This window comes from Tachysurus vachellii, chromosome 17 (genome assembly GCF_030014155.1).
Source record: "Tachysurus vachellii isolate PV-2020 chromosome 17, HZAU_Pvac_v1, whole genome shotgun sequence".
NCBI classification, from domain to species: domain Eukaryota; kingdom Metazoa; phylum Chordata; class Actinopteri; order Siluriformes; family Bagridae; genus Tachysurus; species Tachysurus vachellii.
In genome coordinates, this window is record NC_083476.1 from 13,692,591 (window position 1) to 13,720,054 (window position 27,464).

Sequence of the window (27,464 nt, forward strand, 5' to 3'; positions counted from 1 at the left end):
AGTATAGGGACAGCTAACAATCGCTATTTTCAATGTTTGTTGAACATCTCGTTCCAGAATTTGTACTCCTGTACCAGTTAAAACAGCTTTCACACTTCCAGTCTATCAGGTTGTCAGTTGTTCTTCCATGAGCTGATTTTGGTTATAAATAGAGATGTAGGCAGTGCAGCTTTCAGTCTAATTGACATGTATTTTAACAATAAACAGACTTGATGCTCTTCTTGTGTTTTAGATGCTGTACATGCAAAAGAGAAACATATTTTAGTCAAAGAATGTCTAGTTCTGTAGAATGTACTGTACTGTATATAAAAGAAAATGTTCAAACTTCTCCAGTTTTTCCAGATCATCTTTTAAACCTCCACCTTTTAAAAAAAAAACACTTGTTTCCTCTGTGCACTTTTAAAGCTCTGCCTCCTTTTGGCTTTTCCTTCAGCAGACAAAACATCCAAGGATGATGTCAGGGTTCTGTGGTCCAGCCATCCTTTACAGCCTGGTTAGGAAAACGACACGTGCCCACTAAAATATAAATCATATCTAAGCTTTTATGATGAATCAGAGAGCATCACTGCATTACTGTCTCACTCTTCTTCTCGCTCGCACTCATTCATTTTCCTACTCTTCTGAAATCGTGTCTGAAACACAAGTACACTATTGATCATTAATTCAATGGGAAAGCCGTAAAGTGCTCAGATGGGCTTTTATTACATTTTGGCTAAGTCTATCAGAAATGAAGAGTGATGATTGTCAGAAAGGAAAAAGAAAATGCTCAAGTTTAGTTCGTTTATTAAGCCCGGTCAATAAAATCTTTACTGTGTTAAAATAACCTTGTCCCATGAACTCTGCATAAAAACTGGTATCTACCAATTAAATAAGGGAACGAACTCCAGTGAATTTTCTATTACAAATTTCATTTGAGAATTTCTATAAATAGAATACATAAAAACTCAAAATAGTGTTTTGGTGTTCCTCTGTGCCTTTTTTAAACAATTTGTTATTTTTATTTTATTATCTTTTTAATATTTAAAATTTTATACAATTTTATAGACCTTTACTTTACTTTAATATTTACTATAATTTTATCATTTATTGTTTTCCTTTCTTTTACCTCTTCTCGCTATGCCCGTAGGTGGTTGTGGGTGGGATGAAGGAGGGCAAGGGTGAGATTTGTAGGCTGAGGATGTACAGGGGTGTTTTAGGTCTGCAATTTGTCATTTTCTATGTTCTGTGAAAAAATGAATAAAATATTTAGGAAAAAAATCTTTTTAGAAAACGACATTTTAAAAAATGCCTAATGATACGTTTGTTGGCAGTGCAGAAAAGTGCCTCATGGAAAAGCAGCCTTAGGGATGATTGTTTAATAAAAAGATGTCAGTACTTTTAATCAGCTTTATAAATCATCATAAGTATGCTTTCTTGCATTTTTTTGTGTGTGCTGCCTTAAAAGAAAACCATCAAAGCAGCATCACTGTGAGCAGACGCCATTATGCTGCAGTCACCTCCACACAGGACAGAAAATCAGTCATGCAGCATGAATAGAATTGTGAATATATAATAATAGTAAATGTGTGTGAATGTGTGAAATAGGAAAACCCCATAGAGAATGACTCTCGGCTAAAAAATAAACGTCTGGGTTTTCTCGTGACATCATCGCACGTTATCTTCACTCTCAACAGGAGTGTGGTGGAAAAAGAAGTCTGTTTATTGGCTTATATGATACACACACATCGTGGGGCTGCTATGTATGGTGCACCTGCTGAAATCTGGGAAGCGGTTCAAATAGAGGAGTGTGTGTGTTTTTTTGAGTGTGCATGCTTGTGTAATGTAAGCGGACTTGCCCAAGCATTCTACTGCAAAGGTCCGGTGTTCAGAGTCAACCATAAAAGCTTAATTTTCCTCCTACGCTCATTTGGTGAACCTCCTGGGAGTAAGTAGTGAGGGTAAATGAGCTGTAGCCACACACACACACACACACACACACACACACACACACACACACACATCCCAACTCTGCACTTTGCCTGCTGCTTCTCTGAGCACCATCTCCCTCATAATGTCTCTTTCTCAACCCTCCTGGCCTGAGCGTGTCCCTGCACTGATGACATAGGCACTGAAGAGCTTTGCTGTTCATTTTTCCAAAATGTCCAGAGTTTTGAGATTTGAACACATGGTTTTGGTTGATTGGCATCTTTCAGTGTGTGAGTGAGTGAGTGTGTGTGCTGGGTTGGTACTCTGTCCAAGGAGTCTTCCACCAACAATAGACTCTAGGCTCTTAATAACCATGTGTAGGATATGTGATTCAGAAAATGCATGGATTTTAATATACTGTATATAAATGTATAATCCATATCATAATACTTATATCTATATAAGGGTTTGGGGATGAGAGAGGTGAGAGATAAACAGGTGAAATGAAACATTGTTGTCCTTTGCTCAAACTGTTCAATTATAATGATTACAGCATAATAAAGCATCATGATGGATGAGCAGAACCCTGGAACATCAACAGACTCACTCTGACCAGTGAGAGGACAGTTTACTGTCATGTGGCAGTGGTGGCTCAAGTAGTTAAGGCTCTGAGTTGTTGATCGGAGGATCAGGGTTCAAGCTCCAGAACTGCCAAGCTGCGACTGTTGGGCCCTTGAGCAAGGCCCTTAACCCTTTCTGTTCCAGGGGCAACCGTAAGATATTGTAACCTCCAAAGTTGGGATATAGGAAGAAAGAATTTAAGTGTGCTGTAATGTATATGTGACAAAAAATAAAAGGCTTCTTCGTCTATGTGACTTGCATACAGTAAGTACATTGTGGTACACTTTGAAATTTTGCATTGTGAAAGCAAACCGAGACCAAGTGAAAATTCCACATGTTAACTGTTAAGTATACTGTTTCAGAACAAAGCACAGATCTACAGGTCTGAAAACATCCTGAAAACCTTCGTCGTCTTACTGTTTTTTTGAGAGCTGAAATCGGGTGGACTGTGAAGTTGAACACAACTAGACACACTTTATTTTTCATTTTCTCCTGCCATTTCATCTCCCACTTCTTATTTCATTGCTTCCTTAATCCAACAGGATCCTTGACTGCTCTCTTGTGTTCACACAGCTGCTGCTATTCCTCACTCACTGTGCTCTGTTCACACATTCATACTTTTTGACTGGTCGCTTTTGTCTCTCTCTCTAAATCAGGAGCTGTGTGATGATCCGCACTTGTTCGTGGACGGGATCAGCGCTCATGACCTGCACCAAGGGCAACTGGGAAACTGCTGGTTTGTGGCGGCGTGTTCAAGCCTGGCCTCGCGCGAGTCTCTGTGGCAGAAAGTAAGCTTCCAAGCTTTGATCATTTTACAAGCTTTAGTGAAGATTCAGTTCCATTGGAAATTCTGTGATGTTATTCTCTATTTGTTTCTGAGCTGGTTTTGTACATGACATCTTCTAACACTCTTTTGCCCCTTTTTCACCAAGGCAGTTTGAGTGCTGGTTCAGAGCCAGAGCCTAATTTAAAATCAGTTCTTTCTTTTTCGACTCTGAACCAGGAAAAGTGGTTCTTACAGTAAGTAGCACCAAAATGTAGCTGGTCTACACTTAAGAACCGCTTGTGACGGGGGCGGGGTTACTGTGACCAAAAAGACAAAAGGGAAAGTCGTTAGTGGCATTTTTAAATCATTTTAAATCAGGATTCGCCGTGTTTGGGTGCAAATGTAGGTTTGCAAAGCCGTGAGCATTACAGTTTTTTTCGGTTGCTAAGAAGCATTGTTCAATACTGAAACCACATTTTTAAAACTCTTCACACAGTCAGCGAAACAGAAGTAAATGCAGACCAAACTGTGAAACATTTTTCATTGCTTTCAGACAAAATGCATTCAGTGACCACACTTTTCAAACTTTTCCCATTCGTACTCCACAACATGCAAAATACTGTCTTTTAGCACATTTTTCTAATGCTAACACACTGCATTCAAGATGATAAAAAAACACATTCAAAACAGAATGATGGCAAATTCCAAGCATTTATGCAGTAATTATTTTTAAATATTCTCAATTTTATAGCCAAAAATTCAAAAAATAATCTTTACAAGCTGATTGCAATTTTAGCTAAAATAGAGAAGCTGGTCTAAGGGTGCAACCAAATCTGCCACGTTCAACAGTTGCATCAATAGTACGCATTTTCCGACAACACAACAGGTGAGATGAGCATCCCTTAATGATATCTGAATTACACAGTACAGTAAAATACAATACAATGTGTACATTTTTACACATATTGACATTTTGAAGCCTATTACAATACAGTAATAGTTGTGATTTACTGTAGGATCCAAAGGTTGCCCATGAAAGGAGGGAGAGGCAGAATCTGTTCTGATGCGCAAGAAATTGCCATTGTGGATATGGTAATTGCCAACAATGCAATAAAACTGCGGGGAATTCGGGAGAGAGTGCTGGTAGACAATGGCACTTTTGAAAATGTGAATATGGTTAGCACAACAACAATTATAGAGTCCTAGAGCAACAAAAAATAAGGATGAAGCAACTGTACACTGTACCCTTTGAGAGAAACAGTGAACGTGTAAAAGAACTCCGGTATCAATATGTCCAGGTAAGATGTCTGTTCAGTAACCAAACAGGGTACATACACATTGATGCATAATGTCAATTACTGTGAAACTGTCTGCAATTTAGAGGGTAATGGAGATGGAAGCCAGACGAACTCCACATCTTTGTGGATGAAGCTGGATTCAACCTGGCAAAAACACTACGCAGGGGAAGAAATATAATGGGACAGAGAGCGACTTTGGATGTCCCATGGCAAAGGGGAGCTAACATCACGATGTGTGCAGCAATGTCCAGTGAAGGTTTGCTGTTACACAAACCACTCATTGGCCCCTACAATACAGAGAGGCTCATTTCGTTTCTAAATGACCTACATATTTGACTTGTGCCAGCAGAGGAGAGAAGCCAAAGGGCATCAAACTCCCCTTCCTTCATTGTTGTGTGGGATAATGTGGCATTCCACCACTCTGCTGCAGTCACAGAGTGGTTTGCGGCACATCCCAGGATGTCAGCATTATACCTGCCTCCATACTCCCCTTTCTTAAACCCCATAGAGGAGTTTTTATCTGCGTGGAGGTGGAAGATGATGTTGATGAGAACTTGTGGCCAAATGCAAGAGAGAGAGCAGACTAGAACCATCACTGTAATTTACTATAATGAACAACTACACATGTTACAGTAATGTGTAGGATGTATTTTATTTATTCTTTTTTTATTATCATTGCAGCCCTGGAGATTTTCCCCTCTTTTTTCACCTTTTGGTTATAATTTTCAAGTACTATATTCATATAAAAATTTTTTAATTTGGATTAATTTCTGATTCATTCGTGTTACAAATGCTTTCAATAAATTGAGATTGTTGTTACAGTTTTCTACATGAAGAACTGATTTATGTGGAAAATCATTGAAACTTTAAAAAGAAAAGTTCATCAATTATGTAATGCTTCCTGTTGTTAGTGTTTTTTAGGTCAGTGTGTTGTGAATGAAATGTGTGTTTTCTGAATGAGAGTTGTTGTCAGTGTTATTTTGGTCTGAGTGAGTTTTGTAGGTGAGATTAACACATTCATGCTGGTAATGCAGACTGTGTGAAGAGTTTTGAAAATGTGGTGTCGGTAGTGAACAATGCTTGTTAGCAACTGAAAAAAGTAATAGTAAAGCAACATCCGCCATCGTTGATGTTTTGATTGTGTTTGCCGCTGCTGCGCTAACGTTGCTTTATACAGTAACGTTGTATACTGTGACATAAGACTTGGCTCTGCGATGGCGCTCTCTCTGGCTCTCTAGCCCATGGAAAGACAAACCAGTTCTTACAAGGCTCACCAGTGGAACCAACTTCGAACCAGCACTAGCTCTAAACCAGCACCCGGTTCTTTCTGGTGGAAAGGGGGCATTTTATGATATACAAGTACAGTACACAGACACTGAGACACATTGACTGAACTGTCATCAGGTTAAATATTCAATTGTTTTTCTTTCAGAGTAATTAAAGGGTTTTTTTTTTTCAGGATAATGGATGTTCTTAGTAAATTGGTTGCCCAGAATCTTTTAAATAAACAAGAAACATCCATTCCAGTTTTCAGATAAAAGGCTTGCTTACTTAACATATTTCATTGGTTAAGATGTAAAAGATTTTAAACATTGATGATGCCTACAGGAGCATCTCTCTGTCTTCTGCATATATGCATCCCTTCAGAATGGATAGAAAAGACTTTTCTCTCATCTTTTCATGCTTCGTGTATGAATTGTCTGTGTCTATTCTGCCCACACAGTCTTAAGTCAATGATTACTTGTTGCTCAGGAGAGCGCTGTGGTGTTTGTACATAAGGTAGCAGGTTCAAGCTATGAATACGAGGCAGCTGGATTTGTTGGATTGAGTTCCTGTATATTTTAGTCTTTTCTTTTCTTGTCTTATTCAACAAATATATTGTATTGTAAATTCTTAAGATCCTAAACATTCAACCAAATCCATTTTTGTGTTCTACAGCAGTCTGATCGCTGATACAGGACATTAGCTTGGAAGAAGCTTTGCTTCAGTAAAAGCTTTGTTCCCTCAACAGTATTAGCTTTCAGCAAACTGCCTGACGTGTATTCACTAGGGCTGAATTGTACAATCATTTAAGGAGGAATGATGAGAGTTTTTTTTAAAGCTTATCTAGTCAGGTTTTTCCCAAATGTCACTTATTTGCATTGGGAAGTGCCCCAAAGCCTGATTTACATAGTGTAATTAAATAATACAGAAATACTGTAGTGTATGATTGATAGGAAAGAATAGAGCAGTTCACACAACTCCTATATAATAAAAGGCAGTTTTTGAACTGTAATAATATATTAAAATGATATACCTTTTCTGTTAGGTCAAATTTGGATAGTAAAATGATTACTTTATTTAATCTAATAACAATCTCTTAGAATATCAGTTTATATGCAAGGGCTCAGATGCATGTAATAATAATAATAAAAAAAAATTCACATTGCACTCACTATATGTGTGTGTGCGTTGGTGTGTATGCGTGTGTGTGTACGTGCATGTGTGCATGTGTACGCGTGTGTGTGTGCAGTATCTTCTTTCTAAAGGCAATTAAAAACTTAACCAGGCATTTCAGACAAGTTTAAAGATCAGCAGTGCAGCACACTGTTGTTGTTTTTTTGTTTTGTTTTGTTTTGTTTTGTTTTTTTTGAAGAATGTCACTCATTGTCACGGCCTTGTGGCAATAGAGCTGCTGTTCATTGAGCAATTACCACAGAACCGTACGTGAAATCCAATCTCTGTGCTGTCTCAGAGGAGCTTCGTCACCAGTAAACCAGCTCCTAAACGCCTCCTAAATCACTCTGATGTCCTTCTAGCAGGGGCTGTTATCATTTTGTAAACGGCTGCTCGTCACGCTTGTCCTACAGTCCCTCCTGCAAGCCCGGACCTCACAGCATGCTAATCAGAGCTGAGTTAAATTGGGAATCTTGATAGGCAAGGCCCCTCTCCACAGGAAACTGGTTCCCAGCCAAATTGTGTGCTTGAACAAATGATGTAGAAGGATACTGTTGAGCTACAGAGCTAAAAAATTATAGCAGTTTTTTTAGAAGGTAGTAAAAAGAATTATCTGTCTTTGATGACAGATAAAAAAAACCATGGTCTTTTGTTCATTTATGATCAGAACAGCATGATCTGTACAATGGTATCAATGGTATTTTTATGCTGTGTATCTTCCTTTCTCTCTCTCTCTCTCTCTCTCTCTCTCTCTCTCTCTCTCTCTCTCTCTCCATCTGTCTGTCTTTCTTTCTTTCTTTTTTTTATCTATCAATAACATTATTATTTTTTTTTTTTTGTGTTTTATTTATGTTAATGGAAACGTTCTTACTTTGTTAAAGAGTGTGATGTAAAACGTATAGAAATGAAGTTATTATTAAACCTCAAACCTCTCTCTCTTTCTCTCTGTGTCTCTGTCTTCAGGTTATCCCTGACTGGAAAGAGCAGGAATGGGATACGGAGAAAACAGACTCGTACGCTGGAATTTTCCACTTCCGCTTTTGGCGCTTTGGTGATTGGGTGGATGTGGTGATCGATGACCGCCTGCCCACGGTGGACAATCAGCTGGTGTACTGCCACTCACATGACAGCAATGAGTTCTGGAGTGCTCTGGTGGAGAAAGCTTATGCCAAGTATACACACTTTAATTATAAAAGTCGTGTTACTCCTGCTTGCTTGCTTCCATATTATGTAAAATACAAAATAAACAAATTTAAGTTTATAAAAAGGCGTCTGCGGCGGTCTAGTGACAGGATCCCACGCTGAGCCACTGATGGATTAACTCTCAGTGACGGTCTCAAGCCCAGATAAAACTGGTGACCCTAAAAGAGGGTGCAGCCAAAATAACAACAACATGCATTGCTGGTTAATTACCTTAATCTCGCACTAAACTAGAATCAATTAAATAATTTGCTTTAGATTGATCTAAAATGTAAAATTAGCTACATAATTTATCAACAAAGACATTTTTTCTTAGATTTTTTTTAAACCCCTTTTTATAAAAATGAGTGATGAGTATAGAATCAGACCTTCCTATTCTTTACATCAGACCATATAATAGCACTAATATAAATTATATCATTGATCTAGCTAATATTTCAACATTGTCATTTTTATAGGATTTTATGACACTAACAGAAAAATGTTTCCAATGGTCACAACTGCAAGTGAATTAAATAACAGTAACATATTATCTTTATTGGTTTTAACAATTTAGAGATATGCCATGTTATATATAATGAGCTGTCCATTTAGTGAATCGATATGTAAATCAACGGTCTTCCTTAAAACTTACACAAATGCAAAATACATTTGAGAACAGGTGAACTTTGGAAACAAAATCTCGCTCTCCTAACTGTAAGCATTATTGTTCTTGTGATTTAATTCAGAGTTTTCCCACACAGCGGCCATAATGACAGCATTAGTCATGTTTTTCAGGAGGGGAAAAAAGTGCATGCATATTTTACACCCACACCTCCAGAAGCATATTTATATTTTAATCTATTTTCCTTCAGCTCCACAGCAGAGCTCAAACACTGCAAAATGCTGACAAACCGTGAAGGAAAACAAAAGGAAATGATGGTGGACCCACCAATTAAAAAAAAAGGTGGAATTTAATTTGGCTGGAATCCAGTGTACTAGCTATGCAGGAAAAGAAACAGACAGAAAGACAGAAAGACAGATTATATGTTCTGAATCTAATATTAGTAAGTAAAGTAAACAATAGGTATATTGTGAACTTGTTCCCGTCTCATTCCAGTAAGTTAGATCCACTTAGACAAGCTGTCTTCAATTAATAATTCATTAAGAAGCTTAAATGTGTCTTGTGGGTTTATTGTTCTTTTTTATTATCATAATCTAAAATAAAACCATAAGTACCAATTTCTTTACATCTTTACTGATTAGTTTTTCCTCCAGAGCTAATATAAAGAACGTTCCATGTTACAGTAACATTCAATTTCACTTAGTTATAAGTTCATTTTATATGAGCCTCTTTATCTAATCTATGCAAATGTATGCATGTGTTTAGTACTACGTAGTAAACAGACATTTGTGCACGTATTTAATTATTACAGTGCATCAAAAACTCTTATCAATCCTTTTGAATGAAATGTAAATGGAGGATATTACATCACATCATAGTACTGCTTAGTATATGTCATTCACGATGCAGGAGTTCTCAGTTGCTATTATCGTTGTTGTACAGTTGTTGGTATGAAAGGAATCTCTGTTTTTCTTTTCCTCGCACACTGAACAGAGTGACTGAACCTTTCTGTATCTTTTTTTTTTTTTTCATTTTCTATCTGTGGGAGAGAAAGACAGCAAGCATCTCTCACCCTCGTTGAGACATGAACTCAGTCGTAAAAGACATTAAGCAAGAAAACAATCTTCAACACAGGCTGCCTGTATGTTTCAGTGAAATCTGTTGACTTGCTCTTTTAAACAACAACAAGAAAGTGTTGGACATGAAAAGTGCTGTGTGTGTGGTGCAGCTCTGTCTCAGCTCTGCATGAATATGTTTCAGTCTACTCAAGAACAATGACTGACTGTATCTTTGCCCAGGGTATTTACGTCTCTGTTATGTGTTCACTAAATAACTAATCAGACATAAAATTCCACATTTGCTCATTTTTAAGAAGCGACATTATCAATTAATCAGAATAATCATTGCAGCTCTAATCTCAGTATAAATCCAATCTGTTCTTAGAAGGCCTCAGAGTTTGAGAAAAGTCTTATACAATCAGAGTCATTAAGACCGATGAGCCATCAGAGTCCGTCAGTTTGTTTATTTAAAAAAAAATCCAAACTTTAAGCATCACTGAATAAAATAAACATAAATTACGTTTACATTTACGGCATTTGGCAGATGTACAGTAATCTTAGGTGGGAAATGCCAGTGTTAAAGCACCAACGAACAACCATGAACATAAGACAAACTAAAAAGTATTCAAATAGAAAAAGCGACTATGTACAGAATAAATAACATAAACTTATACACTGCAGGTTATATCACCTTTGATAACTAGATCACTACGCACTAAAACATCTGGGCACAAGAACGGTTTCTTCACACAGGCCATATCCATTTTGAACAACTAGAACATCCACTGTTACATATCACGTCTGTTAAAGTGCAGTATTCTACAGAGCAATATCTTTACTAGAATCTATGTAAATAAATATATTTTTCTATGGTTATATAAATGTACAGTATACACAATTATTAAACAGTACATCCTAGGCACATCTGTAAAGAACTGAAGTGCACTTTTTTGTATTGTATTATTTCTATTATTATTTTTACCCTTTAGTCTATGTTTATATATGTATAAAGTGTGTTTAGGAGAGCTTGGCAGCTATATATAGATTTTGGGGGACCGAATATGAGAAGTAAAACACTTAAAACCTGATGTTCATCCTACAAAGTGTAGCTCATCCCGCTCCCTCTAAGTGTACAGATCAGTCACTGTGTGGTGATTATTGCATGGAGCAGGTGGGAGTGATAGCTCATGAAATCAAGGATAAACTAATCCATTATATTATGGCACAATTTCTCCAACTGCAAAAAGAGACCACCCCCTAAAAGTCAGTGACCAGGTGAGGATTAATAGTTCGAGAAGATCCACAGCTCTGATTGGGTTTAATTTGGATGGTTTTATTGTCAATAATAATTGTCAATTTTTTTCCACAAAACCCTATTTATTATATTATTATTTATTTTAAAACCATTTTATTTAGATTGAACAAACATGAATTATCTGCTAATCTAAAGCATGAATTGTGTAAAAGCATCTAAAAGAGGCAGAATTGTATTATTTAAATTATAGCTATGTCATAATAACAAATACATTTGTCCATATTCATTTTTTACATTATTTTTTATTTTTATTTATTTTGTTAAGATATTATTGGGAATAAATCCCATCACCACTTTCTCTTCACTTCCGCAGAGTGTACGGCTGTTACGAAGCTCTGGATGGTGGGAACACGGCCGACGCTTTAGTGGACTTCACCGGTGGCATCTCGGAGCCAGTGGACCTGCTGGAAGGAATGTACGCTCAGGATGAAGCTGCCAGGAACCAGATGTTCGAGAGAGCGCTGAAGGTCCACAATCGAGACGGACTCATCAGCTGCTCCATCAGGGTGTGCTTTTACTGTTATGCATGTTTAGTATTCCACTTTTTGTCACATAACCCAAGGCTTTTGTCATCTAAATAATATATAATATAAAATCGGTATGAGATCTATAATCTCACTGTGTTCTGTGGGCCAGGAAATCTACATACAGGTGCATCTCAATAAATTATAATGCTGTATTGTCAAGAGGAAAATGAGAAACAAGAGACCTAAAAATGTAGATGAGCTGAAGGCCACTGTCAAAGAAACCTGGGCTTCCATACCACCTCAGCAGTGCCACAGACTGATCACCTCCATGTCATGCCGAATTGAGGCAGTAATTAAAGCAAAAGGAGACCCTACTAAGTATTGAGTACATATACAGCAAATGAACATACTTTCCAGAAGGCCAACAATTCACTAAAAATGTTTTTTTATTGGTATTCTGAAGTATTCTAAATTTTCGAGATCGTGAATTGGTGGGTTTTTGTTAAATGTGAGCCAAAATCATCTCAATTACAAAAACCAAAAACCACTTCAGTCAGTGTGTACTGAATTTATATAATACACAAGTCCCACAATTTGAGTTCATTCATTCATTCATCTTCTACCGCTTATCCGAACTACCTCGGGTCACGGGGAGCCTGTGCCTATCTCAGGCGTCATTGGGCATCAAGGCAGGATACACCCTGGACGGAGTGCCAACCCATCGCAGGGCACACACACACTCATTCACTCACGCAATCACACACTAGGGACAATTTTCCAGAGATGCCAATCAACCTACCATGCATGTCTTTGGACCGGGGGAGGAAACCGGAGTATCCGGAGGAAACCCCTGAGGCACGGGGAGATCATGCAAACTCCACACACACAAGGTGGAGGCGGGAATCGAACCCCGACCCTTGAGGTGTGAGGCGAACGTGCTAACCACTAAGCCACCGTGACCCCCACAATTTGAGTTGAATTACTGAAATAAATGAACTTTTCCTTTAATTTATTGAAACGCACCTGTAATCTATAAATTGATTTATGACTAATAAAGCGTTTATTTGATGAAGTTTTCTGTAAGGAGATGTTAATTTATCATTAGTAGGAGTTTCCAGTTTGAGGTCAATCTGTATTTTCAGAATAGATGACTCGTTTTCTTTTCATTTGCTTTGGGTGAGAAGAGTAAGAGAAACAATTGAGGAAACATCTATTTATAGCTACAGTAAATGGATAAAAAATGGAATTGTAGCAATCAGCTGTTGTATAAGAGGAATAAATTTTTTCAGGATGTGCTGTTATAGAAAATAATCAGCTTTGGGGTGGTAATAGTATGGAGCTGCGTTGCATGACTCAGACTTTGATTACTTTCCTTTAACAGCATACATACAGTAAATAGCTCTACTTTTAGATATAGATTCTTGTTTGGAAACAGAGACAACCTTGAAACATTTTCTATAAGACACATCACGACTCCCGATGCTCATAATTACATGCCTTTTCTATTCGACAGCCGCAGCTCATGACCCTTAATATCGGTGGAGCAGGACAACGTTAATAGTGACACAGCCTCCTCTGTTGCATTGTTCGTTGGCACTAATATTGAAGCTTGTATATTATTAACCAGGGTTTGTTTGAGATAAAATTCCAGTCCATTTACATCTCAAAAAAAAAAGAAAGGAAAAAGTGTTTAGTAAAAGGAAGACATATTTTTCTTCATCTCAGCCTTTGCATGGGAAACATGGTTCAGCAAGGTGCACCTACATTTTTGATATACAGATATTATCCATGTCATAATTCCTGTTCCCGCTTCTAATCTGTGCAATATATCTTACAATAAGCTCCTCTATAAAGACTGGAAAATAAGCCATTCAGCAAGTTCAGCCTCATTTAAAACTCCATACATTTTAAATTCCATTTAAAATCGGAATACTTTTCAGTTTGTTAGTGAAAAATGCATTTTTAAAATTGATAAATCAAAGTTGTTTTTTATACGCTCAGCTTTTTACTTTAGTTTAGTCAGTTTGCTCAGTTTGCTAACTGAACCATTTACCTTCCATTGAATTATTATTGCACCTTTATGGCAAAATCAGAACAAGTGCTAATGTTTATCAGGAGAGAAATCACACAGCCACATGCAGGACAGTTAACAGGGAAGTCTCACGATTAAGCGTGAATGTGAACGCAACTCGTACTCCTGTGTCCACACTTGTTCAGGGAGTAACGATAATGATGCCAATAATGATGTCATTAGTTTAAAAAAACTTGTACCATGAACGTTGTGGGACACAGAGGAGGTGAAATGCCTCAATAGAAACAAGTGAATCTGAAACCAGACCCACGCTGCAGGGGAACGCTGGGAACAATCACACTCCGAATCAGACCGCAGTAAACTGTATCTTTACTAGTTATTTTCAGCTCTTTACTGTGGCTTTTGAGATGTAGTTAGACTGAGAATTTTTTTCAGTAACCTGGCAACCCTGTTAAATGGTCATAGCTCTTCTGTGCGTGCTTTGCTAGCAAAGCAAAGCACACCCGCTTCGGTGAACAAAGGGAACCATTCAAAATTAATGTTAGACTGTATGTCAGATTTATTAACAGAGTATGGTGACTGTCTATTACAGAAGTTGTTCTAAATATTTATGAACAAGTCAAGTGTTATAGCCTCTCAGCTTGAGGCTACATCATTATTAATGTCATTCTACCCCACTGATATGTATGGCCTAATACGCTGCAGTAGAACTGTTCCGGTTTATCATAGACACACAATGGCTTGTCTCACTTGAAATATCTTACCCTGGCTTATTGTAAACCCTGGAGAACCAGAATCATAGGTGTTTCACGTATCACACTGTTCCTACTTTACCCAGGGTTAACAGTTAATCCTGACTCTTCATCATCTGATGTTTCACACTATACATTTCTAAACCCTGGGTTAAAGGTGGGGTCTCCGATGTTTGAGAAATGCTTCAGAAAACTGAGTCGGAACGACAAACTAAACAAAAATCTAAACAAACGCGTAGCCAATGAGCAGAAAGGGGCGGGTCTTAATATGGGCGGAGAGAGTGTTCAGTGCGCATGTGTGACATTAGCAGAAAGCGGTTTTAACATTGACATGGAGGATAAAAACAAAGAAAGAAAGCGAAGAAAGGCTTACGATAAGGCAAGAAGTAGGACCCGTGAATATGCGGCCAACTTCCCGCTCCTTCAGTTCTCTCCAGTGCTGGAAAGCTGATCCTATATTAACACGGGTCCTACTTCTTGCCTTATCGTAAGCCTTTCTTCACTTTCTTTCTTTGTTTTTATCCTCCATGTTAATGTTAAAACCGCTTTCTGCTAATGTCACACATGCGCCCTGAACACACTCTCTCCGCACATATTGACAAGACCCGCCCCTTTCTGCTCATTGGCTACACGTTTGTTTTGATTTTTGTTTAGTTTGTCGTCCCAACTCAGTTTTCTGAAGCATTTCTCAAACATCGGAGACCCCACCTTTAACCTTCTTTTTACATATTTGTGATGTCACCTGCGTGATTGAATAAGATTGGATTGGTTCACATTTACACGTCAGTGAGAATGTCACGTTAGTCCTCCAAATTCTGATTTTGTATCTGTTGCTAATCATCCAGCTGTAACATTTCAACACTGGCTTTTTTTTTTACACTGTACATGTTTGTCACCAATGCACATTTAAATGAACAAAAGCTTTGGAACAGCGTTTCATAACCCCAGGTAAAAAGCAGTGCCAATATTAGTTCTAGATTACAAGTGTGAAACTTCTTCTTAACCACAGTGTAAAACCCTGCCTCTGTTTGCACTTTGTCTTTGTTGGAACAAATGTATTAGATATAATCATGATTATTTGCCCCAAAAATAAACCTCAGTAGACAGACCCTGTTTAACTATCCCATTCGCTACTCCTCTCCTCCCCATAGTTAATCACTCAAAAGATGTCATGTGCATATCAACAGAATTATATGACGTCGGGAATGATGTTAACTTCAGATCAACGTTTTTGAATGAGTATTATATACATGGTGGGACTCAACTCTACCTGCCCCTATGGATGAGCTGCCAGTGCTATTAGATTCAGTAAATAATTCATAAATCCTCTACACCTTCAGCAGAAGAGGTACATTAAATGAAACATACACTACATTCTCTAAGTCCTTAAACTGAAGGTATAAGATCTTCCCTTGAGGGCATCACTCTAAAGTTGTCAGATTTTTTATTAGATTGTAAAGAATTTTAGGATCATCTGATACCTAAACGAATCAAAAGTGAGAATCACGTTTACTTCTCCTGAGCCATCAAAGTTCAGCCTTCCACTAATATAAATTTGCTCAGGGTGGGTTTTTTTTCCATTACCATTTTCTTCCAGACGTTCATTTTCTTGTAAATGAGTTCAATTCCAGACTTGGAGCAATCTTTTAAAGTCTACGTGAATTTTTTATCAACAAGTCTTTTTTTTCCTCTCACAGTGAAGCAACAGCGACAAGACATTTATAGACAATGAGAGCTGAGACTGCCGGTGTGGCTACACTTGCATATCAAATCAAACACACACAAATCCCTCAGGCTCACCCAGGACTCGGCTTTGAATTCGCAAACTTTGGGAAATCCATTTGTACGTCTAAACAGATGGAACTACTAAACAAGGAAACTAAGACACATTTAGGAATTATGTCAATCTGGAGTTCAGGGCAGTGCTAGGACTAATTGAGTTCTAACATAGCTTCAAGGTTTGGCGTTGGTTTATTGTTTTGTTTTGTTTTGTTTTGTTTTGTTTTATTGTCCAGGAGACAGTTTAATTTGAAGACTGTTACATCAAGCCCTTTAGCATGTCTGGCCTTGCTTGTTTCAGCCACAGTCTAATTGCTTTTTTCATCCTATTCTCCTGCCTTTGCTCTGAACACACACAGCAGTTCCGAGAACATTTCTGTTGACCGGTGATGAGTGTTACAGGGTGTTTATAAGACTTGCCATACACTGAGAGCTTCATTTTCTACTACAGTCTGCCAAGCAGTGTCCTTACTAAAGTGTATGGCAAGTCTGGTATTATCACTGGTCATTTAAACTTAAAACAAAAATGAAACTAAAATTAATTTTATTGCTGTTCATCACAGTCTGTTAAGAATGCTGAGGCATTATTTGCTAGACTCTGCATTATTTAACACATTAAACTTGGATTTCGTGTTGAATTTGTTTAAGTAGCTCCTTTATTATTTCCCTGTAGGCGACCACAGTGGAGGACATGGAGGCTCGGCTGGAATGTGGGCTGGTCAAAGGTCACGCTTACGCAGTCACCGACGTTCGGAAAGTGCGCTTGGGCCACGGCTTGCTATCCTTCTTCAAATCTGAGAAGCTGCAAATGATTCGCATGAGGAACCCCTGGGGGGAGAAGGAGTGGAGCGGGCCATGGAGTGACAGGTGAGAGCACCACCTGCTGGACTGGAGGGGGCGAATATAGATTTGATTTTACACTGTGTATTTTTTAGCCCAAGTTTGCTGCCACAGATTTGAAACCCACACACATAAAATTATTTTGGTCTTTAATTAAGATTTCCCATGTTAGATAGCATTTGACCTGCTCATTTGAGGATAATTTAGTGTTAATATGACCAAAGACAGTTTTAGAAAATGTTAATAAGAAGGTTAGATATTGAGGAATAATATTGATATTGGTATTATATTGATATTGATATTGATATTAGATATTGATATTGCATCTTTAATCTAAAATCCAGTGTAGATCCTACACTGGACTAGACAGTTAGTTGGGGGCGGGACATTTCAGACTCTAGAGAGCATTTAATTGGACATAAGGAGTGAGTAGCTGAAGAGCAGAATGACGTCATCAAAATTGTTGATTCATATTCATGGTATAGCGAGACACTAAATTTCAAATGTATATAACTATGTATATAAATGCAAAATTTGTCATTGGCATATAAGGCATAACATCCAAAAAGCCACAAAACATCAATTCTGATTGTGTAGGGACATGTTTGAATGGTCAACGCAGTGTAGTCAGGTTCTACTATTGATCAAAGGCACTAAATAATTTTGAATCTTTTGCCTCTGAAAGCAACGTTAGTGAGAACACACACACAGACTTTCAAAAATCATCCGTCTCACTCTCTCCCTCCCCTGAGATGGCTTTCGACAAATAACACACAGCCAAAGTGACTATTCTTATCGCTGGTTGGTGTGAAATTGAGATATCAAGGCAGGCAGGCAGGTATAAAATTGGAAGCACCTGCAGAGGAAGAGGGAAAAGTTCAAGGGGTGTTTAGATATTCATATTATCCATTTAAATGACAGGCTGCTTGTTTTATGACAGCCTAAACGTCTCATACAGCGGCTGGGTGTGAAATGGAAACGTAATTACAATTCGGGGGAAATCTTTCTTGCGTGTTAAGCCTCAGGTTAGCAACAGCTTCGCTTTGGTTATATGGGACTGAATTATTTACCATGCAACCAGAGAGATGTTATTGAGGTGAAAGCAGTCTTTCTTTATATATTTTTTTCACAGATGAAAAATTAATTGACGGTTTGATGAGAATAACACAGTGCTCCAGAAATCTCTTAGACAGAGACAGGCTGTGAGCACGGTGTGTGTGTGTGTTTGAGTGTGTGTGATTTAATCTCTTACAGTCTGAATAGATATATGATGAGTGTGATGTGTGTTATAGCTCAGAGGAATGGAATAAGGTGAGCAAGAGCGAGAGAGAGAAGCTGGGCGTCACTGTGCAGGATGACGGAGAGTTTTGGTGAGAGATTTTTTTATCCTCTGCTTCAGTCATGAAATGTACAAAGTGTTCTATTCAGTACTGATACTGAAATGAGTATTACTCTCTGTTATTTCTGAGAGTTGACGACCTAAGTGGACGATATTACAGTACATCCTGACCATGAGCATATCATTCAGTCTTGCCTATGGCCTTGACATTTATTGAAGCTAATTTTTTTTGGGGGGGTGAGGGTGCCAGCGGTCTCTATTGAGTTGACTATTACTGTATATAAAGATATAGTTCAGCCAAAACAAAAATTTCTTCCTTCTCCACTAAAATGGTCAATTAGCTAAGAATAATTTAGCTAGCAATTAAGTCTGTCTCACCCAAAATCTTTCCATATTCACATTGTGATGATCTGTAATCTGATTTTGATGTTGTAGATTAAAACCTGAGATCTGCTGTGTAAGCCTAAAGACTGTTCTGTGCTCATTGAAGGACTCCTAATCACAATATGATTATACTGAACACTCTTTCTATGTTTCATTCTATAGTTTATGGATGTAGAGTAATGCTTAAAATGATCTCATTATCCTCTATGAGTTTCCTGATTTGTCTCGAGGGAGTTTTTTCCTTGACACTTGTCACTGTTTTCTCATTTCAGATCTACATCTTAATCTAGATTTCAATCAATCAATCAATCAATCAATCAATCAATCAATCGAATGTATTAGTTAAGCACATTTACAAACAATTGAGGGTTGAACAAAGTGCTGTACAAAAGCAAGTATACCAAATAAGAAAACGCGCACACACACACACACACACACACACACACTCACACAGAGAGAGAGAGAGAGAGAGAGAGAGAGAGAGAGAGACAGAGGAGGTTCAATAAATAAATAAATAACTTATTTATTGGCTTTTAAAACTGAAAACGATGACGCCATTCTAATGGATACCAGCAGGTTACTACAGAGCTTGGGGCCAGCTTCTATTATTTAATCTGGACATGGAGACAGAAAGCAATCCAATATCCCCAGATATGGATTGTGTGAGATCAGCTACAGTATGACCTATTGCTAAAAGCCTGGCATATGTAAAGAAAAGAATTTCAGTGTGCTGGAATAGATCTGTAACAAATAAAGGCTTTTTTCCTTCTTCACAGTAAACTTTACAGTGAGCTTTCTAGTACGACTCCCACTTTTGGTTGTGGGACACAGGATCTAGGAAGTGAAATGACAATACATTTGATTCTGGTTGTCCAGGATGGCTGCTACAACAGCACTTCAGTGTTCAGTTACATATTAAAGTCTTAGTCATTTTTAGAGATCATAGATCATAATGTGTCCTTACCCACATCAGTACAATCTCCATGTGACGTCCAAGAAGAAGCAGACGAAGTGTAAGGATGATTTTTGCAAAAAAGTTTTTTTGAGGGAGAAAATTAAATTGCTTGTTAGCTACATCAGCATCAAATGTAACCAGATCATTTTGGGTAGGTTAATGTTTGGCTGAAAAATGTTTAAAACAGCACTAAGCTACTCGAAACAAAATTCAAGACTGGTGAAAAACTCCATGCTGATTCTGATCATGCACTCAGGATGAACTTTGAGGATTTCTGTCACTACTTTACTGACCTCATCCTGTGTCGGCTCATCAACACGTCCTACCTGAGCATCCATAAGACCTGGGAGGAGGAGGTGATGAGAGGATCGTGGGTTTACCGAGACGACCCTCTGCGTAACCGATCAGGAGGCTGCATCAATCACAAAGCCACTTTCCTGCAGAACCCTCAGGTCTGTGCCTCTGTATTTGCTGTTCTAAACACATTTTCTTCAAAATGATAGAAGCAATGGCAATGTATAAGTAATACTTTGCATAAGTATTCACCCCTTTGAACGTTTTGTGTGTTGTAGTGTTATAACCTGGAATTAAATTGACTTAAATGATATATAATACACCTCTACACAAAATAACTCATAATACTGGAATCAGTTTGCAAAATAATTTAACAATAGAAATCTTGATTGATGATTGTTGTGCTTGCATAAATATTCACCCCTGCATTGGTGTGAAACCCTTACGTTTGTTCAGGTGCAGTTTCAAGCAGAAGTCACATAAATAGTTGATGGACCTGTGTGCGTTTAAGGCGTCATGTGATCTAAATATAATGATCCGCCTGTTTCTGGAAGACTCAAGAATTAATAGGGGGCCAAACTTAATTAAAAAAAGATCATCACGAAGACCAAGTTTTATCAGAACGAGTCTGTGTCAAGGCTTTGCTTAAAATATCCCAAACTTTCCAACATCGTCAAACCTATAAATTGAACCGGAAAGAATACGGTACAATTGCAACTCTTTCTCAAAGATACATCCATGCTTCTGTAGGTCCAGTGTGTTTCCTCAGTGATCTATTAATGTGTATTAATAATAATCTAATAGACATTTCGAGTGGATGTAAAAGTATCCGCTGGTCTCTGTAGTACGTGTTCGACGTGAGGAAGGTGGAGGATGAGGTCTTGATCTGCCTGCAGCAGAAAGAGAAAAGAGCGACTCCCAAAGAAGGCAGAGGAGAAAACCTGGCTATCGGCTTCGACATCCATCGGGTACTGACATATAAACAGTACACATACACTATAAACACCTGACAGGCATTGCAGCCTAGCTATTAGTATAGCTACATTTTGGTGGAATGATTTCATTTTAAATGAAGCAGCTTGTAGTTAGTAGTTTTATTAGCCGTGTAGTAGAGCAGCACTGATACATTACATTCTTTAATGATGTATTTCTTATCATTTGGACGGAATGATAATTGACTGCCAGCCAGTCGACTCTTACTGTACTCAGGTGGATTCATTTGGATGAATTCACACAGTTGTTGATGTGATTAAAAAGAAGTGTTGATCATGAGCATCATTTATTCTTTTATAGTATCATTAACATCAGGGAACTTGAATTAAAGAGCCACAGCAAGCGTTAGTCAAGGCTAAGGTAACGCTTTGCTTTGCTTTGCTTAAGTGAATGACACCACTTTAACAAGCGCTTCAAAAAAAAAAGAAATGATTGTTAAACTACCTGTTTAATGACCAAATAACATTTTAATATACATGCTAATTTCAATTTTCTTACTGAAGGTTAAGCAAAGGGGGCACGGTGGCTTAGTGGTTAGCACGTTCACCTCACACCTCCAGGGTTGGGGGTTCGATTCCCGCCTTCGCCTTGTGTGTGTGGAGTTTGCATGTTCTCCCCGTGCCTCGGGGGTTTCCTCGGGGTACTCCGGTTCCCCCCCCAGTCCAAAGACATGCATGGTAGGTTGATTGGCATCTCTTGAAAATTGTCCGTAGTGTGTGATTGCGTGAGTGAATGAGAGCGTGTGTGTGTGCCCTGTGATGGGTTGGCACTCCGTCCAGGGTGTATCCTGCCTTGATGCCCAATGACGCCTGAGATAGGCACAGGCTCCCCGTGACCCGGGGTAGTTCGGATAAGCGGTAGAAAATGAATGAATGAATGAAGGTTAAGCAAAACTTAACAACAAATCTGTAAAATAAAATCAAGGCTCATATCTGATCAAATCTGCACTGTTTTAATCAGAACATAAGTGGATTTATTCGATCAAAGCATTGTTTTTTAATGCAAACTGAAGGGCGTATGTAGAGTCAACAGATGGGATAACGCTTTAATAACGCTTTCATACCTCACAACTACTAGTGTAATTTGATATGAGACATAAAAAACCTTTTTAATGATGTCATCAACACAGTACCACTTGTTCTCTACAACCTTCTTGTCAATAGGTGGAGCTGAACAGAAAATACCGCATGCACACGGCCCAGCAGAAAGTCGCAGGTTCTATCTACATCAACTCTCGCTGCGTCTTCCTGAGGAAAGAGCTGAAAGAAGGCCGCTATGTCATCATCCCTACGACCTTTGAACCTGGCCAGCAAGGAGAGTTCCTGCTCCGGGTATTCACAGATGTGCCTTCAGACTGCAAGTAAACCTAACTGCTAATGCTTCCTATTATTTTTGTTTTGAATGCTTTGATGTTACCATTAAATCTCACATCCAGTGTTGATCGATCGAGTTGTTCTGATGTTCTGCGTCGGAACAGAGAGTTGACCCTGGACGAGCCTCCTCAGACGTGTTGGACAGGGATGTGTGGATATCCTCAGCTGGTCACTCAGGTGCACGTGCTGAGTGCTGAGGGGCTGCAGGGACAAGACTCTAACGGCGGTAAGACAGAGACTCAATGTGTTCAGACAGAGACTCATTTATCAAAAATGTTTGCAAATGTTTTAATAGTGCATACTGAAATATTTTTTCATACATCGTATCTGTGTCTTAAATGCCAGTGAGCTGTAAATTACCAAGCATGTTCATGGAATAGATTTACATTTAGCTGACACACAAAACTCCATAAAAGGTAATGCTTACAGATTGCTGAAAGAAAAAATGACAACTAAATGGTAAAATGGACCACAGACATACCATAACTCTTCCTTTTTTTTTCTTCTGATGATAATTTTCTTTTGTTTTGCATAACAAGTTTCAAGAGGGCTTTAACCAGTAAGAGGCATTGGCACCTTGTATTTATTTATTTTAGGAAGATACAAGCTATACAACTTGGTTAATCTTTGAAGCAAACAGAAAAAAGAGATGTTTTGCTTATTTAATGTAGGTAATACTCTGTAGACCCTGTTCATGTTTTTTCCTTAGTAAGACAGGGCCTGTGAATTCTTGTTCCTTTTTCTACTCTTGTGTTTCCTCTCCTTTCCTGAGCTTAAAACCAGCAGGAAGCTCATGAAGGTACACAGCGACCTGCCTGATTCCCCAAAAGATTCAAAATGACATAAACAGCAAAGGCACTAAATCTTAGTGGCAATGAGCATAAATTGTTCTCCTGCTAGAGAAACACAGACCGGCAGACCCAGGGCGCCAAAACTATTAATCAGCCTGATACCTCTAATGTGCCTGTTTTTTTGCTCACTGGTTAGATTTATTTTGCTCTAATGCAGTTTTTCTAACATTCTGCAGTTTCTAATAGGTGTAAAACTCTTATATTTCTGAATCAAGACAAACTTTCAGCACAATCACACTGACATACAGTAGTGTCCAAGGATTTGTCCTTCACTGTGAGTGGACTACCACTTAACGTTCTTATCTGCAGGTAGAAATGCTAATTTTGTCCAAAAATAGAAACCTCTCTGTCCATAGCACCATTTCCATTAACGCTCAGCCATATCTCTGGATTTAGACAGTAGCTATGGTGTTGCGTTAGCATAAAAAAGAGCAGAAATTGCAAAAGTGGTACCTGACCAAAGGATGTCTTGTTCCAGCCTCAGATCCATACGTGATTATCACTTGTGAGGCGGAGAAAGTTCGATCACCTGTGCATAAGGACACAAGAAGTCCCAACTTTGACATCAAAGGGGTGTTCTATCGCAAAAAGCCAAAAGAAGGCATTCACATTGAGGTGAGTGTGATGTTTTTCTGTTTTCTCTGGTTGTAATTAAAATTAATATTGACTATTGCAATCTATTGTGGCAGAGTCTACTATGGAGCCAGATAGCAACTAGGTTATAAAGGCAGTGTTTAGCTAATACATTGGGGATAACTGCATAACTGCCAAATGTATAACAGAAGATAATTTTATATTGTAGCTTGAGCTAAACGTTTTCTTTTTTAACAGTCAAAAGTGGTTTAGAGTCAGGACATATTATTCCACGGGACCATGCAAAAGTGGTGAATAAATGGTGTTTTACTACTAATGCTACATTGTAAATGTAATAATTAGATTATTTTAGATTAGTAGATTAGCTATTATAAAACAATAGCAATACAATAAGAAAATCTGCAGCATATTCTGAAATCAGTTTAGTCATGTAATAAGAAATCTGGAAAGTAACATACTAGCCAGAAGAGATGTTATTCCAATGACCAGCTCCACACAGGCTTTGGAAGCCAAGCTGGTTTTTTTAGCGTTCACATTTTGTCCTGCACATTTTAGTGTTTCCCCCCTTTAACACGTCCACTTCAGCTCCGGATGCAGCTGTAATTAGATGATTAATTAGATCAGGTGTGTTAGAGAATGAAAAACACTTATATGTGCAGGACAAGGGGTACTCCAGGACCAGGCTGGGAACCTGTGAGCTAACAGATCAGTCTATGAAGTCAAAGTTGACTAGTTCGGTTCTGCCATGGTCGATGGTTCTGACATAGCCACATAGTGAGTAAGATTTTACTGCACCACAAATCATATGCCATGCAAGCTCTTGTTGAAATAAATGGGCCTCAGCATGGCAAACCTGCAATTGGGTATTTACCCTTACTTTTGGCTTTCACTTCTGATTTCCCAATCTACTTCTCTCTTTTGCTTCAACATCTTCCTCTGACTGGCCAATGATGATGACAGATCTACAATAAGAATGTGATTGTAGACACCTTCCTGGGTCAGGTCACTCTCTTCAGTGAACCGAATGATCGACAAGAGCAGCACATTGTCCACCTGAGGGACAAGGGCAGCCGCCAAGACAACGACCTCCCCGGCATGCTGACCGTTCGCCTGATCACCTGCACCACGCTGACCAACATCTGACACCATATTGAACCTCAGCCCTGCTCGTTACCTCTTCCTTTCTTCTCTCTTAATGGCCTGAGATCAAGGTATTCCTCATCTCTTGCTGAATACCCATATCATTTTGCAGTGCTTGCATAGTATTCATAAGGGCTACACATTAGTTGTGCATGAGCAGCTGAGGTCGGTTCGGTATTGGGACCTTTGCGGAGTCTTCGCCTTGCGATCAGCCGCATGGTTTCCTGCTGCCAGCTTACCTCAACAAAAATCTGTTCTTGCCATCACTTTTTGTGCTCCCTCATGGTATTCCTACCAGTTCAGACTTGCATTACTATCTTACTTTGTTGAAGACCATTTAGGGATGCCTTGGATAGCGCCTGACCCACCTGACCTGCTTTCTGAACAACAATGAGGATGACTCGAGTGCCTCTGAATTGCGTGTATTCTTCAAAATTTTTGGATGTGCAGCAGCATGCTTGGTGTAGCTTTGCAACAATACCAAGAAACAGGGGCACGCAGTTCAGCCACGACCAGCCGCCTTCGAGGACCAAAAGCTCATTCAGCCTCCATCCCCATAGAAACACCACTGCCTGAAGACCGTGACAGTTTAAACAGCTCATGTGTGTGTGAGTGTGTGTGTGTTTGCGTGTGCATGTGTGTGCGTATGCTAATCCAGAATAAACCCCCTCGGACGACCCTTCAAAGGTCATGCATGTGTAAACAAACTATATAAATTCCAGCACTCATTTTTAGAGTGGAGAGCAGTCTGTAGGAGATGGGCATGTGTACTGTATACACACTTTGCATGTATACCTCACTCATGAGATAGTGACGTGATGTGACAGAATGCTGGGTCTCTTCAGCTCTTGCCAAACAGCATGTGCCATGATGCGAGTTCTATTAGAACTGTTCTTCCACTCCACCAGGGGGTGCTGTACTAATGCTCTAGGAACCGCAGACTCTTCAACTGTCTTTTAAAATTGCTGATGTGCCCTTTTACTATGAACTACTACAAAGCTCTTTATATAACTGCCATGACCAGCTTATGTGTTGCTAGCATTTTAGTTGCTTGTGTTTTGGTGGTAATGTTTGAACTGTTTTATCAAATCATATATTTAAATGTCACCTTTATTCATTACTTGAAAAGGGACATTTTTATCGTCACTTTTTTGTAATTTATGCACAATGCCCCATGTTGTCTTAAAACGTATTTTGTTGCGTTTTTTTTTTTCAACAAGAAATGTTGAGTGTTATAGTTGCTGTATTTACAGTCAGATATTAAGACAATAGAAAAATTAGGATATGTTTTATGTTTCTAGCTGCAGCCCCAGACACTAATGATGCGAAGACCCAGGCTTGGTGAAAGAAGCTTGTGCTTGGACAAAAGTATATTGTGCTTTTAAAATGTAAAGTGCAGACACAGACAAGGGATTTTAATGTAGTCCAAAACATTTTATTTTAAACAGAAATTAACTATGTAACCGAATGTCTTCTGTTTTTCTTTTACTTTTGTTTTCACCCAAAGGTAATGGTAGCTACCTCACCAACATTTTCGCTAGCTAACTTGCATAATGCTAACTAGCTTAATATTTAAGATACAGTTAGTGCCTGAAAATAGTAATTGCATTAGGGACATCAAGCTGTCCCCATGCCCTGACCAACCCCCAGCCCTTCTGCTTAAAAAACATAGGATTTATCAATTGTTATTAAAGGAAAAGGGACAGAGCTGAGTTCCTCTGCTTTAATAGGTGGGCAGGGTTAACTTCAGGGCCAGAAAAACGTAATGAGTAATCTAAAACAGCTAAACTAATCTGCTCCATCAATAACATATAATATTTTAGAGCATCTGACATTATTTTAACTGAAACATCTTGACAGGTGACAAATGAAAGTAAAGAAAAAAAAACATTTTTCTGTTATGTTGTAGGAGTATTTATTTATTTCACTCACATGATTTGGTTTCGAGGAAAAATCACTACAATTCAATACAAATCTATTCAGACTAAGCACCTTTAATCTATAATGAAACATTTCTTTCTCTACGAGGGTGGTCTCTTTCAGGGTAACTGCCCCTTCCACAGGGGATGAGAGTTTACTGAATGGTTTGATCCGGATGGAAATGATGTGACTCATATGCTATGGAATCCACAGTCACTAGATCTCAACCCTGTGGAAGACGGAGTGGCGTGTTAGACAGCACTCTACCATCATCATCATCTAAACACCAACTGAGGTAATAGATTTTGGGAGAATTGCTCCAGAAGATTTTTAGAAACTCCTGTAGAATCAATTTGTGTGTTTTGATCATATGGAAGAATCAATAAGACGCATTCACAGCATAAAATACGACACTGGTTTGAACTGCAAAATTCAACTTAATACCAGTTCAGCATTTTATTCCAGCAACTATCCATCCTCTTACTTTAAATCCATTCTTTAACTTATCTACTTAAAAAAACAAAGCTTGAAAGCATACTTGAAAGTAA

General features: G+C 38.5%; 1 protein-coding gene across 1 annotated transcript in view; it reads left to right on the top strand.

The window, feature by feature from the left end:
- capn5b (calpain 5b) overlaps window positions 1-25,537 on the top strand; it is a 39,042-nt gene extending 13,505 nt beyond the window's left edge. The window contains exons 3-13 of the mRNA XM_060891659.1: window positions 3,183-3,314; window positions 7,990-8,198; window positions 11,517-11,709; window positions 16,907-17,100; window positions 18,366-18,443; window positions 20,008-20,203; window positions 20,891-21,013; window positions 22,202-22,398; window positions 22,516-22,637; window positions 23,741-23,877; window positions 24,817-25,537. Of these exons, the coding sequence (XP_060747642.1) occupies window positions 3,183-3,314; window positions 7,990-8,198; window positions 11,517-11,709; window positions 16,907-17,100; window positions 18,366-18,443; window positions 20,008-20,203; window positions 20,891-21,013; window positions 22,202-22,398; window positions 22,516-22,637; window positions 23,741-23,877; window positions 24,817-24,999 (1,764 nt within the window). The 3' untranslated portion in view covers window positions 25,000-25,537. The remainder of the gene's footprint in view (window positions 1-3,182; window positions 3,315-7,989; window positions 8,199-11,516; window positions 11,710-16,906; window positions 17,101-18,365; window positions 18,444-20,007; window positions 20,204-20,890; window positions 21,014-22,201; window positions 22,399-22,515; window positions 22,638-23,740; window positions 23,878-24,816) is intronic.
- The last annotated feature ends 1,927 nt before the right edge of the window (window positions 25,538-27,464 follow it).